Genomic DNA, 15,676 nt, shown 5'->3' on the forward strand with positions numbered 1-15,676 from the left:
ATATAGGCCACAGTGGTGGCATTGTCCGACTGGACCTGGATCGCTTTTCCCTGTAACAATGGAGCTGCCTGTAACAGGGCATAGTAGACCGCCCTCAACTCCAGCTTGTTGATATGAAGGCCTGACTCCAGTGGAGACCATCGACCCTGTAGGCGGACTCCCTGTGTCACAGCTCCCCAGCCCCTCAGGCTGGCGTCCGTGGTTACCAGAATCCAGTCCTGGATCTGGAACCGTCTGCCTGCCAACAAATTGGATGAATCTAGCCACCACTGTAGCGAGATCCTGGTTCTTGTTGCCAGGCCAATCCTTCTGCGCATCTGCAGGGGGGAGCCGGACCATTTTGTCAGAATGTCCAGTTGAAAAGTCCTGGAATGGAAGCGGCCAAATTGTATTGCTTCGAATGAAGCCACCATCTTGCCTAGAAGCCGGAGGCAAAGATGGATCTGTACCAGAGGTGACTGTAGGACCTCCCTGACCAGCTGTTGTATTGCAGTGACTTTTTCCATCGGCAGAAAGACTTTTTGTTCCGACGTATCCAGGATCATGCCCAAGAAAACCATCCTCTGGGTTGGAACCAGCGATGATTTGGGCATGTTCAGGATCCACCCGTGGTCTCTTAGAACCTGTATGGACAGATTGAGAGCACTGCTTAAAGCCTCCGCCGACCCTGCTTTTATTAGCAGGTCGTCCAGGTATGGCACTACATTCACCCTCCGGAGCCTGAGTAGGGACATCATTTCCGCCATTACCTTTGTGAAAACCCGCGGGGCTGTCGACAGGCCGAAAGGTAACGCCCGGAATTGGTAATGGTCGTTCCCCAAGGCAAACCTGAGATAGATTTGGTGTGGGGGCCAGATAGGGATGTGTAGATAGGCGTCTTTGACGTCTATAGAGGCCAGGAACTCCCCTCTTTCTAGGCTGGCGATCACAGAGCGCAAGGACTCCATCCTGAACTTGAACACGCGCAGGAAGGGGTTCAGTGACTTTAGGTTCAGGATGGGTCTTACTGAGCCGTCCGGCTTCGGTACCAGGAATAAGTTGGAATAATAGCCCTGGCCCTGCTCCGTGTCTGGCACCGGTACAATTACCTGAGACTGAAGCAGCCTGGTAATGGCCCCCTGAAGGAGCACCTGATCTTCCTGGGATGCTGGAAGTGCCGACCTGAAGTATCTTTTGGGAGGGGGCTTGTCGAATTCCAGCTTGTAACCTAGTGAAATGAGACCCCTGGCCCAGGGATCCAGACCCGAGGCGTCCCACACATGGCTGAAATGCAACAATCGCGCTCCCACCGCGAGAGAGTCTCGTGGCGGGAAAACCCCGTCATGCTGCAGGCTTAGAGGAAGTCGCGGCATTTGGACGGTCCTGGGTGTTGGAGGTGTTAGGCTTCCTAAACTTGCCTCTCGTGCCCCTGCTGGCATTGGAGGCGCCCCTAGCCTTGGGGCGAAACCTGTTCCCACGAAAGGACTGCTGGGAAGCACCTGTGAAGGTACGCTTTGCAACCGTGGGGGCTGATGGAAGGAAGGTAGATTTTCCTGCCGTGGCTTTGGAAATCCAACCGTCTAATTCACTGCCGAACAGCCATTCTCCTGTAAAGGGAATACCCTCCACACTCTTCTTTGAGTCTACATCTGCAGACCACTGACGCAGCCACAAGGCCCGTCTGGCTGAAACCGCCATGGCTGAATTGCGCGCGTTTATTGCGCCCAATTCTTTTTGTGCCTCGCACAGGATTTTTGCGGTATCCTGAATGTGACGCAGGCTGTCCCCTATCTGGGCCACAGTCATGTCACCCAGCAACCCTTCCTGAATCTGGGTTGACCAGGTATGAATTGCCTTGGCCATCCAGCAGCTGGCTAAAACTGGACGCTGGGATGCCCCACTGGCCGTATATATGGACTTGAGGGTAGCTTCCAGCCTTCTGTCCGCCCCGTCCTTAAGGGTGGATACCCCTGGGACTGGTAACAACACCTTTTTAGAGAGGCGGGAAACAGAGGAGTCCACTACCGGTGGCTCCTCCCATTTCTTTCTGCCCACAGGTTCAAAGGGATATGCATTTGTGAACCTTTTTGAAAGAGTAAACCTCTTATCAGGGTTTTGCCATGCAGCCCTGAAAGCAGTTTCTAACTCTGCCTGCTCAGGGAAGTACACTGGCTGTTTCTTCTGAGTCATGAAGAAAGGATCTCCTTCTGTGGATGCCTCTACTGGGAGATCTAAAACATCCCTAATGGCCCTGATAAGGGGCTCGGGACCATGCACTGCCGCCTCAGGAGCTGGTTCCTGCAGACCCTGCTCCTCACCCTCCTCCAATATGTCCTCATCGTCCTCATCTGTGTCAGGATCCATAGCAGTAGCCTGCCTCTTTTGAGGCTGTGCGGGAGGAGGAGGTACATTTTGGGTATGAAGAATATCCACCCTGGCAGCTAACATGGACAATTCCCTCTGAACCCTCTGCGTTTGCTGAGTGTTAGTGGAAAGCTGTGAAGCCACAGAATCCAACAAGGTTTTTATGTTGGAGGCCCACGCAGGCTCCTGCTCGTTTGCCTGCGACTGCCCCGCAAGCTGTGGGGGAACCCCACTGATCTGGGTGTCAGCACTACTGGGCTGTGGTGACATACAAGCCTCACAAGTAACCTGGGACTGTGACTTGGGCACAAACTTGGTGCTACACACCATGCAAGTGAACTTTTTCACCATGATGAGATAATACTACAATGTCTGTAGTAACAAACACAACCCCCACGCAGTCACACACGTGCACACACTGCTGGATGTGTTTCCTCTGAGTGAAAACAGACTATGTGCTTGCTTTACCGTGTCTGTAACTAATCAGTGGGGAAAAAACAGAGCAATTGGGGAGCCAAGTGCACCCTTAACCTGAACTCACAGATCTGGGTGAGCTGGTAACGCTAAACACAGTGATATAACAACACAGTGTCTGAGTAAGCTAGATAGCGCAGCAGCGCTAGATCGCTATAAAAACCTGCTGTCTCTGCCGTGCTGCAAGTACCCGGATCCACCACGCCAGTGAGGAGCCCTGTAATGGAGTCTGGCAGCGTGTGAAGAAGCAGGAAGTGACAGCGCGCGCCCAGCAGAGCTTGGTCCCGCTCTGAGTGAAGCCCCGCCCCCTTACACGGAGCTGGCGCTTACATGTATTTATACTGACATTATCAAAGGTGTAAAATATATATCATACATTATACCCTGAGGGGTGTCCCTGGTGGTCCAGCGGCAGCACCCCTATGCCAGTTTTCAGACGCGGTGTTCACGCGGTCCCTGCTGGAGAGCCGCCATTACTAGCCGTCGTCTAGCCGCACCAGCAATGGCTGCGGGGACCCCTTGTGGGACCCCCAGCCTGTACTCACCACCGATGTCTTCAGACCTGTCAGGGGTGTGCGGCGGCTAGGGGACTTGCTCGCTACAGCGCAATGCTGTGCGGTGACAAGTCCCACGCAGGACTGGATTGTCCTGTAGCAGGGTCAGCTCTGCACCTGAAGAGGCCGGGGACTGACCCTTCCCCTGACACCCACGAAGCAGGACAGCTGTGTGGTCACTACAGCGCCCCAAAATAACAAACTTGAAAATAAATGTAGAAAAAACTCTGGAGCATCCAGAAGCACTGCCTCTCCTGAGGCACATTTTTCAAAACTGACTAGTGGAGGGAGATTGAGGGGAGGAGCCAGTGCACCCACACTGAAAGTTCTTTTATGTGCCTGTCTCTCCTGCGGAGGTCTCAATCCCCATAGTAGTGAAGCCCAGTATCCCATTGGACGGTAGAGAAAAAAAAATTGTGCATATAGGTCATCCTTATAGCAGGTCAGTTATGTTGCAAGTGACAGGATTCGCTTTGGTTGGTCTGTCCCTATGCCTATTGCATTGACATAAGTAATTTGAACTGGTCCTAGGACCACCAACTCTGGGCACCAGTGCAAATGCCCTGAAGCACACCAGGGTGCCAGGGATCAGTTTGGAAACCACAAACATTCACACCTAATTGTTCCCTACCTGTGATAGATAGGGTGCCGGACGACTCACCGACAGTTGGGATTCCGATGGTCATTAACTCGACTGCTCCCTTGTGGGGGTCCACGACCCCCATAGAGGGAGAATAAAATAGGTGGCGAGCCACTGTGCACGCAAGGGGCTTCGTTGCGCTCCCCCCACTGTACAGTCGAGATTCCGACATTGGGTTAATGACTGACGGAATCCCAACTGTCGTTGTGTTATACCACACCCGATAGATAGATAGATAGATAATTGATTGCCTCCTACCTGTGTATACTTCGTGAGTATGTCCTGTGGCCACATGCTTGCTGTGAGGGCTGAGAAGGAACCGCCTGGGGACGGTGTGCAACTCCCTAAAAGTTGATTATAAAGAAGACAACATCAGCAATTAAACAGAAGAGCTTGTTTATTAACATGGATCAAAGAACACATATGAGCCAATAAGACCTTTGGTATGCCCTCATGCACCTATCCCTTTTTGTGCCACAAAACTCTGGGTTTGACTAAAGCCATGTGCACACGGAACGACTCTTCCAGGCGAATTTGACTAGATCGTCAAAATCACCCGGAAGGTTTCACAAAATCACCCCGTGTGTACACAGTGGCGATAGCGGTGCGTGGCCCCACAACGTCGCTATCACCCAGCCAAACAGACTGTGCGGGCAATAAAATGTGTGCACACCTTTAGAGCTACGGTTAGGGCTTTCCTTGTGTACTTTTCTTGAATTTTGCAACTTAATTAGCTAACAGCACATTAGTGTATTAGCCACTTAGTAGTGTATGTCGGATTCACACGTTAGTAGTCACTAAGGGACAGATTCTCTAAGCTTCAAAAGTGATAAAATAGAGAGTGATAAACAGCCAGCCAATCAGCTCCTGCCTGACAGGTTTCAAACACAGCCTGTAACATGGCAGGTAGGAGCTGATCATTTGATGGTGGCCGAACATCGAATGATTTCTCCTGCCTTCAAAAATATAAGTCAGTCTCTGCCGGGACGAAGACAGGGCGGCATCTGGCATCATGTGACATCAGCCGGCTGCCTCCAGCAGACATTGGCCTGCGTGCGTACCCATGGGGATGCCCATAAAACGCTGGGTGTTCCCATGGCCTGGTGCCGTCACTGCACCTGTCCTCTACAAACTGCCTGGCGTGACTAGTCGAACTCAGGCCACCATGCTACCTGCTAATGTTTTGGTAATGGGGCGTGTGGGCTTCGTCTGTAGGTAGACAAAACAGATGTGCAATGCCTCTTGTAAATGTTCTGAAAAGTATATGAACTGAATATTAATTAATGAGGTTCCGGATGATAGGTTGAACCCAGTGCTTCAAAATTGACAGGATCAAATGGTTGACATAACAATGGTCGACACAAATTTGTTTGTTTTTCCTGTTCATTTAAAAAAAAATCTCATTTACCATCGTTGTACCACCTAGTCGTAAACCACGACTAGGAAGAGGAACCTGTGCCAAGCCCAGCAGTTGTGGAGTGAGGCACTTTGCCCAAAGCCTGGCTCCCAAATTGGGGACACGTGGTTCCACATAGAAAATGGCAAACCACCCCGCTTTCCATTTCGACCTTATCACTATGTCCACCTTTGTTTACTTTTTAAACCTGGTTGATCCAAGTGGGATACAATAGTTATATATGCTTTTAGTGTATGCATCAATATATATATATATAATATAATAATGTGTCCAGACAGAAGGGACACTAAGGGAACACGTAATAGTCACTGCATTTAATAGACGTACAATAAGCCTCAGGAAGAAATATGCAAATCTGTCTCTTACCTGACATGGTGCCAGAGCAAATTCTGCCGCCTCAGGGTTAATCCCCGCCTTGGGCACTGGACAATCAACACAGGGAATGTCTTCAGGATACTGTGCGGAGCTGAAGAGTAGAATTAGCGGTGATCACAAGTGCGCATGTAGCATCGGTCTCTTATGGGAGGTAGTAAGCTGGCAGCAGATGTTCTCTATTGGAAAACGAGAACAAATTCATTGCAAATGGTATATTCAGGAACACATTCTTGCCAAGTGTAAGGGTTGTGGTTTTGTTCGCAGTCTACTCTATGTCCCTGAATGTTTGCACCCTAAGGGCTGGCCTAGCACACACAAGCTTTGTGTTGATTCAGCCTGAGTCACTGCATACCATCGATATACAAACAGGTACAGAAATAATGGAGGCTGGAATTCATTTTTCAACAATGGGAGCAATTCCATATGAAAGCGGTATTTGGGATTTGACACCTAGCACATAAACCAGGTTATGCATTGCATGCTGGGGGTATTGATACCGGTTTGATCCTATAAATTTAAGGACTCACTCAGGTAAGTATTTAACTACTGTTTAAGGTAAGTTTACCAAGGATTTGTGGCACTGCCTTTGCAACTATAGTACGAAAATAGACGGACAGAGAAAAAATACCCCACAACCCTACAAGTCATAAACGAGAGAAGAGAAAGGACTCTCTTTGGTACTTGTTTCCTAGCACGGCGCCCACGATATTCAGTTGTATGGCATCTTATGCATTGTATCACATCACATGCCATATACCCGCATGCGATGCGATTATTAATTGTATAAGCACCCTAATGGGTGCTTACAATGTTAAATGAACCCCCCACGCCACCCCCACTATCAACGCCAACCTGAAGCGTGGCGAGCGCAGCGAGCCCACGAGGGATAGCGGTACGCGTCCTCCGACTTTTTCATACCCACACTATACACGTCGGCGTGGAGTTGATTTTATATAGTGTGGCGAGCGCAGCGAGCCCCGCGAGGGGACGCGTATTACTTTACATGTATTCTGCGTCCCCTCGCAAGGCTCGCTGTGCTCGCCACACTATCTAATATCAATTCCATGCCGTCGTGGATAGTGGGGGTATGAAAAGGTCTGAGGACGCGTCCCACTGCGCTCGCCACGCTTCTGGTTGGCGTTGACAGTGGGTGTGTCGTGGGGTGCTTTTAACATTGTAAGCACCCATTACGGTGCTTATACAATTAATAATCTTATAGGGGGTCCATTTAACATTGTAAGCACCCATTACGGTGCTTATATAATTAATAATCTTATAGGGGGTCCATTTAACATTGAAAGCACCCATTAGGGTGCTTATACAATTTAAAATCGTATACCATCGCATTGTATGCCATTGTATACCATATACAATGGTATACGATTTTAAATTGTATAACATCGGGTGCCATCGCGTCGCATCGCATACCATTGTAAGGCTTATGGTATACGATGCGATGGGCACCGTGCTAGGAAACAAGTACCCTCTCTTTTCTGGGGGCACGACTTGAAAAAAAAAAAGTTATTATTTAAAATTTTATTAAGTTTAAATAATAACTTTTTTCAAGTCGTGCCCCCAGAAAGAGAGAGTCCTTTCTCTACTCTCATTTATGTACTTGCTTCTACTCTCAGGGGAGCACCTCCACCAGCCATTATACAGACCAAGGCACCCCATTGTAAAAATTGTGGAATCTCATATTGTTACATGTATCATTTTCTTTATTCGTGTAAATGACTTGTGCACCGGCACCCTCCCAATTCCCCCTTCCCCCCAATCAACCCTACAAGTCAGCCTGCCTGACAGGTGATCCCACCACAATCACCCAGGTCCCACTACTTTCTCCTCGCTTCCGACACTCTGATGTACTGTGGCTGTATCCTGCACCAATGCACCACACGTACGCTCACCCTGTACTCTACACTACGGTTCTGGGATAAATGGTAGACAATGTCTAGGTCGACAATCACTACGTCGACATATTTCGACACAGACACCGTATTAGTGTACTGTGTCCCCTAACATGGCCTGCTGCGATTGCCATGCTTCGGACACGGTGCCTTGCTGCGCTCGGCCCACTATTCTATTCCCACTCCATGCCCACTGGGATGGTAAATTTAGAACAAGTCGAGTCATGTGTCAACCATGTTCATGTCAACCTTTTGCTTGTGACAACCTTCTGTCAATGATGACCTAGAGTAGGTCGACCAGTTGTAGGGTTCAACCTAGTGACTGTCGACATAGACTATGCCGACCGGATACCAACAATAAACCAATACAGAGAAGAGGACAGAAGGGGAGGATTTATCAAGCCTAACATGGAGTAGAAAAGTTTCTCATAGCAATCACCTTCTAGGTAGCACTTAATGCTATATTCTATAAAACTATAGGTAGAGGATATTGCTATGGGCAACACCTCCATTTGTTCACTCTAAGTTTTGATACATCTCCCTCTAAAAGGAGAGAGCCACCTAAGGAAATAGGAACTACATTAGAGAAAGAGGCAGAGACACAGACATATGTATCTAAGAATGAAGAAAAAGTGGAGAACGATAAAATAACAACCAATCTGCCCCTAACTGCCATTTTATATGCTAGGTTTAAAAAGTGAAAGGAGCTGAATGGCTGGTAGTTTTTCTCTCTCCAAGCTTTGATACAGGTGGTTCAAAAATACATTTTCACCTACTTTTGTATAAATTAGGCATCAAACACATGAATTATTCGTGTAACGCAGGATATACCTCATATCTCCTAGTTACAATTCTCCCCCGATAATGTCCACAGTCCCCATACTTAAGTATAAGGACGGTGACATTTTGCCATTTATCAAGCTCCAAAAGTTTCTCTCCTTTTGATGAATGCCATACAAGCCAACGAAAACCTTCACAAGTACAAGAGAGGGATCTTTTAAAATTCCTCCTTGCTCTGCCTCCAGTGTGTCTTCTACAGCTCCCTATAGAGCAGGCATTCCCAACCACGGTCCTCAAGGCACACCAACAGTGCAGGTTTTAGTGATATCCAGGCTTCAGCACAGATGGTTTAATCAGAATCCCTCAGATACTAATTAAGTCACCTGTGCTCAAGCCTGTATATCTACAAAACCTGCACTGTTGGTGTGCCTTGAGGACGGTGGTTGGGAATGCCTGATCTAGAGCACCTGCAGGCCAAGACCCTCTAGTGGCTCCCTCCAGTCTTGAATACTGCAGGCTCTTCACTGTTGCCAACTCCTTTGGCGCACACAACAACTGCAGCCTTTGTATGGAGTGGGGGGGCCTGACTACAAAAAGATATGTCTAGACTGTAGACACAGAATATAAAAAGATTTGGGCGGGCAAGACTGGACACGGACTACAATAAGCTTCAGATGGGGTGGGGAGTTGTTTTTTCCCTCCAACACAACCAGCAAAGCCCTACCCACTTCAATTAGTAACAAAGCAGGATGACCATCCATATTTTCCCTCTACCATCAAGGTCAACCACCAATGGTGCTATCGATATTGTGACCATATATGGTTAACTCACCTATTGCCATCCCTATTCATAAAACATAAAAGTAATAAACAGGAGAGAGAGAGAGAGAGAGAGAGAGAGAGAGAGAGAGAGAGAGAGAGAGAGAGAGAGAGAGAGAGAGAGAGAGAGAGAGAGAGAGAGAGAGAGAGAGAGAGAGAGTAAATCCGGTAAATCCTTTTCTCGAAGTTCTTATGGGATACAGGGAAGTCGTTCTTAACGATGGGGAAAAGAGCTTATCCGTAGGAGACAGGCACATATAAAAATTTATACAGGGTGTACTGGCTCCTCCCCTCTGCTCCCCTCCCTCTAGCTTCAGTTAAGTGAACTGTGCCGAAGGAGAAGAACAATATGAGAGGAATATGTGTATATTTACCGTGGTGAGATTCATCCAGCACACCCAACATACATTCAACGTACATAGACCACATTAGCGACCCCAGAATCTGGGAAGTCTAAGGGCCTAAGAACATGTCAACTTGACAACTTTTTTGAACTGTGTTCCAACTGGAACAATTTATAAGAATTATCACCTAAGTGACAATCTACACTCGTGAACCGCTAAGGTACACGATGTAACAGTAAAGTTACCTTGGTAACCTACACCCTATTGTCCGCAAGGAACAAAAGGGCAACAGAAGGACCCAGTGTTGGTCCATATCTCACAAAGTGAGTAAGGCAAATCTCCGCACAGAGGCGGGCGCCCTGTATCCCATAAGAACTTCGAGAAAAGGATTTACCGGTAGGTATTAAAATCCTATTTTCTCTATCATTCTTATGGGATACAGGGAAGTCGTTCTTAACGATGGGGATATACCAAAGATATCAGAACGGGCGGGATTGTGCGGAACCTATTGCCGCAGCACCGCTTGCCCAAACTGAGTATCTTCAGTGGCCAGAGCGTCAAATTTGTAAAACTTGACAAAAGCGTGTTGGCCTGACCATGTGGCAGCTCTACACAGTTGTAAGGCCGATACTCCTCGGGCAGCCGCCCAGGAAGTCCCCACTGAACGAGTTGAGTGGGCTTTCACCCCAGCAGGCATAGGAAGCTTTGCTACCACATAAGCCTGTTTAATTGTTGCACCGATCCATCGTGCAATAGACTGCTTAGAAGCAGGACGCCCGATCTTTTGGGCATCGTAAAGGACAAAAAGTCCATTAGTCTTGCGAATTCTCGCTGTTCTCCTGATGTAGACCGGAGAACCCTTACCACATCCAAAGATGTTGGCATCTCAGAATGAGGCCCACTAGCAGGAACCACAATAGGCTGGTTCACCTGGAACGCAACACCACTTTAGGCAGAAAACGCGGATTTGTGCGCAATACTGCCCTGTCTTCATAGAAGATCAAATATGGGCTCTTGCAAGTTAATGCCCCTAACTCAAGAGACCCTCCTAGCCGAAGCTATGGGTAGTAAGACCACCATCTTCCATCAGATATTACAGGTCAATTTCCTCCAAGGGCTCAAACCAGGAGGATTTAAGGAACTTCAGAACGACATCCAAGTCCCATGGTGGAGTAGGGGCCACAAAAGGAGGCTGTATCTGCAATACTCCTTGCAGAAATGTATGCATTTCAGGTATATTAGCCAGTTTCTCTTGGAAAAGGACAGATGGTGCAGATACCTGCACCTTCAAGGAGCCTAAACCTAGGCCCAGATCCAAACCAGATTGAAGAAATCTGGGAAATCTTTCAAGGTTTAAACTCTGATGGAGTAAACCTTTCCTGTTCACACCAACCCACATATCTCTTCCAGATATGTTGGAAATGTGCAGCCGTAACTGGTTTCCATGCACTTGTCATAGTTTTGATGACTGATGTGTGAAATCCCTTTTGTGTCAGGATCTGCCGCCCAACTTCCAGGCCGTCAAACCCAGCTGTTCCAAGGCCTGGAAGACGCACGGACCTTGCATGAGCAGGTCTCTTTGCCGAGGTAGGCGCCACTAATTCCCTTGCAGACTTAGAAGTTCTGGGTACCACGTTCTTCGTGGCCAGTCCGGAGCCCCAAGGATCACCTCGGCTCCGTCTCTTCTTATCTTCCTTAACACCCGAGCCACTAGGAGGATCGGTGGGAAGACATACATCAGGCTGTTGAACGTCCATGGTATGGAGAGGGCGTCCACTCCTTCTGCCTGAGGGTCTCTTGCCCTGGAGAAGTACCTGGATACTTTCCAATTGTGTCTTGATGCCATCAAGTCTACTAGTGGGGTCCCCCACCGAGTCACCAGAGAACTGAATATCTGGTGGTGTAGACTCCATTCCCCGGGATGGAGCTCGTGGCGACTGAGGAAGTCTATTTCCAGTTGTCCACCCCGGGTATGAATATGGCCGAGAGAGCCTGACAGTGACTCTCTGCCCAGGACAGGATCCTCGATGCTTCCCTCATACAGGGCCTGCTTTAGGTCCCGTCCTGTCTGTTCAGGAATGCCACAGTAGTGGCATTGTCTGATTGGATGCGGACCGCCTGACCGCTGAGGAGAGGGGCCGCCTTCAGAAGTGCGTAATACACAGCACGTACTCCAGGTTATTGCTATGGAGGCGTGTTTCCCATAGGGTCCACTTGCCCTGAAAGGACTGACCCATGGCTACTGCACCCCATCCCGTGAGGCTCGCATCCGTGGTGACTAAGACCCAATCCTGGATGCCAATCCGACGCCCTGCCAGCCGGTTGGGCGTGCGGAGCCACCACTGTAGCGACAGTCTGGTCCGAGATGACAACACAGTCCGCCGATGCATCTGGCGGTGTGAACCGGACCACTTTCCCAGGAGGTCGAGCTGGAAATCCTGCTGTGAAACCTCCCGAATTGGAGAGCCTCGAAAAAGGCTACCATCTTTCCTAATAGGACAAGTGCACCGTCACCTGGGGGGGTTTCAACAAGTCTGTGACCAGTTGTTGACCTTGTCCTGTGGCCGGGACACTCTCATGAGAGCCGTGTCCAGCACCATCCCCAGGAACTGGAGTCTCTGTGAAGGGATCAGAGAGTACTTTGTCAAGTTCAGGAGCCAACCATGACCCGACAGGGTCTGTATAGTAACCTGTAAGGCTGCCTGCAATTCCTCTGGCGACCGCGCCTTTACCAGCAGGTCGTCCAAGTATGGTATCCCACAGATACCCTCTTTCCTTAAAACCACCATCATCTCCGCCATCACCTTGGTGAATATGCGCGGGGCTGAGGACAGGCCGAACGGCAGTGCGCGAACTGATAGTGATCGTTCCATAGCGCAAACCTCAGGTATTTCTGATGAGGGGCCCATATAGGGATGTGAAGGTAGGCGTCCTTCACGTCTAAGGACGCCAAGCACTCCCTTCCTGCAGTGCCGCTATCACGGCCCGCAAGGACTCCATCTTGAATTTGGTCACCTTCAAGAAGGGATTCAGGGATATTAAATTCAGAGTCGGGCGTACTGACTCGTCCGGTTTTGGAACTACAAATAAATTCGAGTAATAACCCTGTCCCCTCTCTAGGGGAGGGACCGGGGTTATCACCCTGGCCTGTACCAGCTTTTGGGTTGCTTGCTGCAACACCACTTGGTCCTCTGGGGACGCTGGAAGGCCTGATTTGAAGAACCTCTGAGGTGGCTGTACTGCACACTCCAGCTTGTAGCCGTGTGTAATAAGAGCCTGTACCCCATGCATTGAGGCACGAGGCTTCCCAAACATGGCCGAAGAACGCCAGTCTGGCTCCCGCCTCTGCCGGAGCTTTTGGTGGAGTCCCACCGTCATGCTGCGGGTTTACCTGCAGCTGCCCCGGATGGCCGCTTTGTGCCGGCCGAAGCAGAAGGCTTCCTGAATTACCTCGGGAGCCTCTGGTTGCATTTAAACCACCCCTGGCTTTTGGCCGGATTAGCCGGTCCGAAAGGACTGTTGGGTGTGATAGCAAAAGGGACGCTTGGGCGCCTATGGTGTCGAGGGAAGAAAGATGGGCTTCCCTGCAGTGGCTTTGAGATTTAACTCATCTGAATCGCTGCCAAACCACCGTTCACCCGTGAAGGGAAGGTTTTCAACACTTCGTTTGGAGTCAGCGCCAGCCTTCCATAGCCGAAGCCTTAGGGGTCTGTGACCCAATTCCGCCATGGCTGAGTTATGGCCGTTAATGGCACCTAACTCCTTCTGCGCCTCACACAGAACCTTAGCTGTGTCCTGAAAGCGGTTAATTTTCAGACACCTGCACCACTGTCATATCACCCTTATCAGGGTAACTGCACCGTTAGTGCTTTATTATTCACCCTAGTCAAGCGCAACTGTGAATCTCAGTAATTAGAATCACACACACACAGACACACACAATCCACAGTGGTAGTTGGTCAGGTATGCGCTGAGGATTAGAGTAATTACCTTGCTTCTCCAAAGGAGGAAAGCAAGCATCCACTACACCATAGAGGTGAGGACATCTTCTCCAGCCTTGTCTTATATGGCTGGATCAAGCAAACTCCTGGGAGTGTACTTACTGCCCCCCATTGGTTAAGGGGAAACCTCGCCACAAGTCACTTGTGATAAGGCAGCAGGAGTGAAAACATTCTTGCACCACCTGCAGGTTAACTTTCTCAACATGTTGGAGAGAGAGAGCCTTTCCACCCAGACACATTGACACAGACTATGTATGACAGTGTGTAGTAGGCATTATGTGAAGCATTTACCATTTCAGTGTCTGCACCATAGCTATCAAGCCAGTGGGAGAAGGACACAGAGACACTGACACTCTTACCACAGCTCTGAAGGGCTGGCAATGCAGTGCATAAAGCACCACCGTAATATATATATATTTACATATAATATGTCAATTGAAGTGTACCCAAGGTAACACCTACTAGCGCTATTAGTTATCTGCAGATTTTCTGCCCTGGCCTTTTTCAGCACCCAGGGAGGGAGCAGGTTTTGGCGCTTTCTGTCTCAATGGTGCTTCAGTTATAGTGCAGAGGCAGTCTGTATGCAGGTGACCATGCGGTTCGAGGTTGCCACCGCAGTCGCCATATTCATGCTGCACGCAAAACCGGGGACTCACATGAGGGGACCCCGGTTTTGATGTTGCTGGTCTAAACACAGCAGTTAGTGACAATATCTGTGCTGCTCACATGTTTGAGCTTGTTTCTCTGCACAGCAGGAACCCTTCGCCCATCACCCCAGCTGCGCACAGGTGTCATGTTACAGTGTGAGCTGAACCTTGTGATGGTTGCTAAAGCAAGTGGGTTTATCACAGAAATAGGGGGACCAGTATTTAACTGTGCACATTGTGAGGTGCAGGTAGCAGACATATATATATATATATATATATACTGTACATTTAAGACATATATATACACTGTACATTTATGCATGTATAACAGGGCTAACACTCTGACAGAGATAGCACTTTAATCGCTGCAGTACATACACTGGAAAGTGTCATGTGCCTTCTGCCCTCTGCAACACATACACTGTGGAGTGTCCTGTGTTGTCTGATGGCTGCTCCTGTAGCATGTAGCCAAAAGCGCGCCCACAGAGCACTGGTCCCGCTCTGGATAAGCTCCGCCCAGCGTAATGGCGCCGGAGCTTACCTGCGTTTTATACTGAGACTGACATTGGGGAATGTCCAAACCTCTTTGGTAACTGCCCTGGACAATACAGGAACTGTACCCTGTCCCAGTGTAGGCAGGGGGTTACGCGGTCCCTGTGCAGGGCACCGCCATACCGCCGCCATCTTGCCGCACAATAACCCGGGGACCCCACGGCGGGGGACCCCGGGGTAATACTCACCACTGACGTCTTCAGACTGGACTAGGGGTGTGCGGCATGCCAGGGGTGTGCGCGCTGCAGCGCAATGCCCGCGGTAACAGCACCCACTCAGGACGGTGGTCCTGTGGCAGGGACAGCTCGGTACCTTGAAGTGGCCAGCAGCTGAACCCTTCCCCTAGTCTCCCACGACGCAGGACTGCTGTTAAGTCCAAACAGCAGCCCCAAAATAATAAAGAAATAAAACAGAAGATAAAACTCTCTGGAGCTCTTCCTGATGCGTGCTTCTCCTGAGGCACAGTTCTCAAACTGAAGCTAGAGGGAGGGGAGCAGAGGGGAGGAGCCAGTACACCCTGTATAAATTTTTATATGTGCCTGTCTCCTACGGATAAGCTCTTTTCCCCATCGTTAAGAACGACTTCCCTGTATCCCATAAGAATGATAGAGAAATAAAATAAAATCCCAGGCAACGCTGGTCACATTAACTTGTGCTAGACAAGATCACACCCAGTTAGCTACCCTACAAAATGACTCCACCACCCTTCCTATAAACAGAGTGAGGATTAGGACATTCATTTATCATGTATTATAAAAGCGTTACACAATGTACATTAAGTGAATTTATGTATAGAGTACAAGTTAATAATAAATGAATATAA

At 49.1% G+C, this 15,676-nt stretch overlaps 1 protein-coding gene across 4 annotated transcripts in view; it reads right to left on the reverse strand.

The window, feature by feature from the left end:
- The window catches only part of SGSM3 (small G protein signaling modulator 3), a 65,571-nt gene that overhangs the window by 30,227 nt on the left and 19,668 nt on the right, over positions 1-15,676 (reverse strand). For all 4 annotated transcript variants that reach the window (XM_083156114.1, XM_083156115.1, XM_083156117.1 and 1 more), the window contains exons 2-3: positions 5,795-5,979; positions 4,270-4,355 (exon numbers count right to left, since the gene is read on the reverse strand). In XM_083156114.1, the coding sequence (XP_083012240.1) occupies positions 4,270-4,355; positions 5,795-5,801 (93 nt within the window). In that variant the 5' untranslated portion in view covers positions 5,802-5,979. The remainder of the gene's footprint in view (positions 1-4,269; positions 4,356-5,794; positions 5,980-15,676) is intronic.

This window comes from Crinia signifera, chromosome 8 (genome assembly GCF_055691185.1).
Source record: "Crinia signifera chromosome 8, ASM5569118v1, whole genome shotgun sequence".
Classification (NCBI taxonomy): Eukaryota; Metazoa; Chordata; class Amphibia; order Anura; family Myobatrachidae; genus Crinia; species Crinia signifera.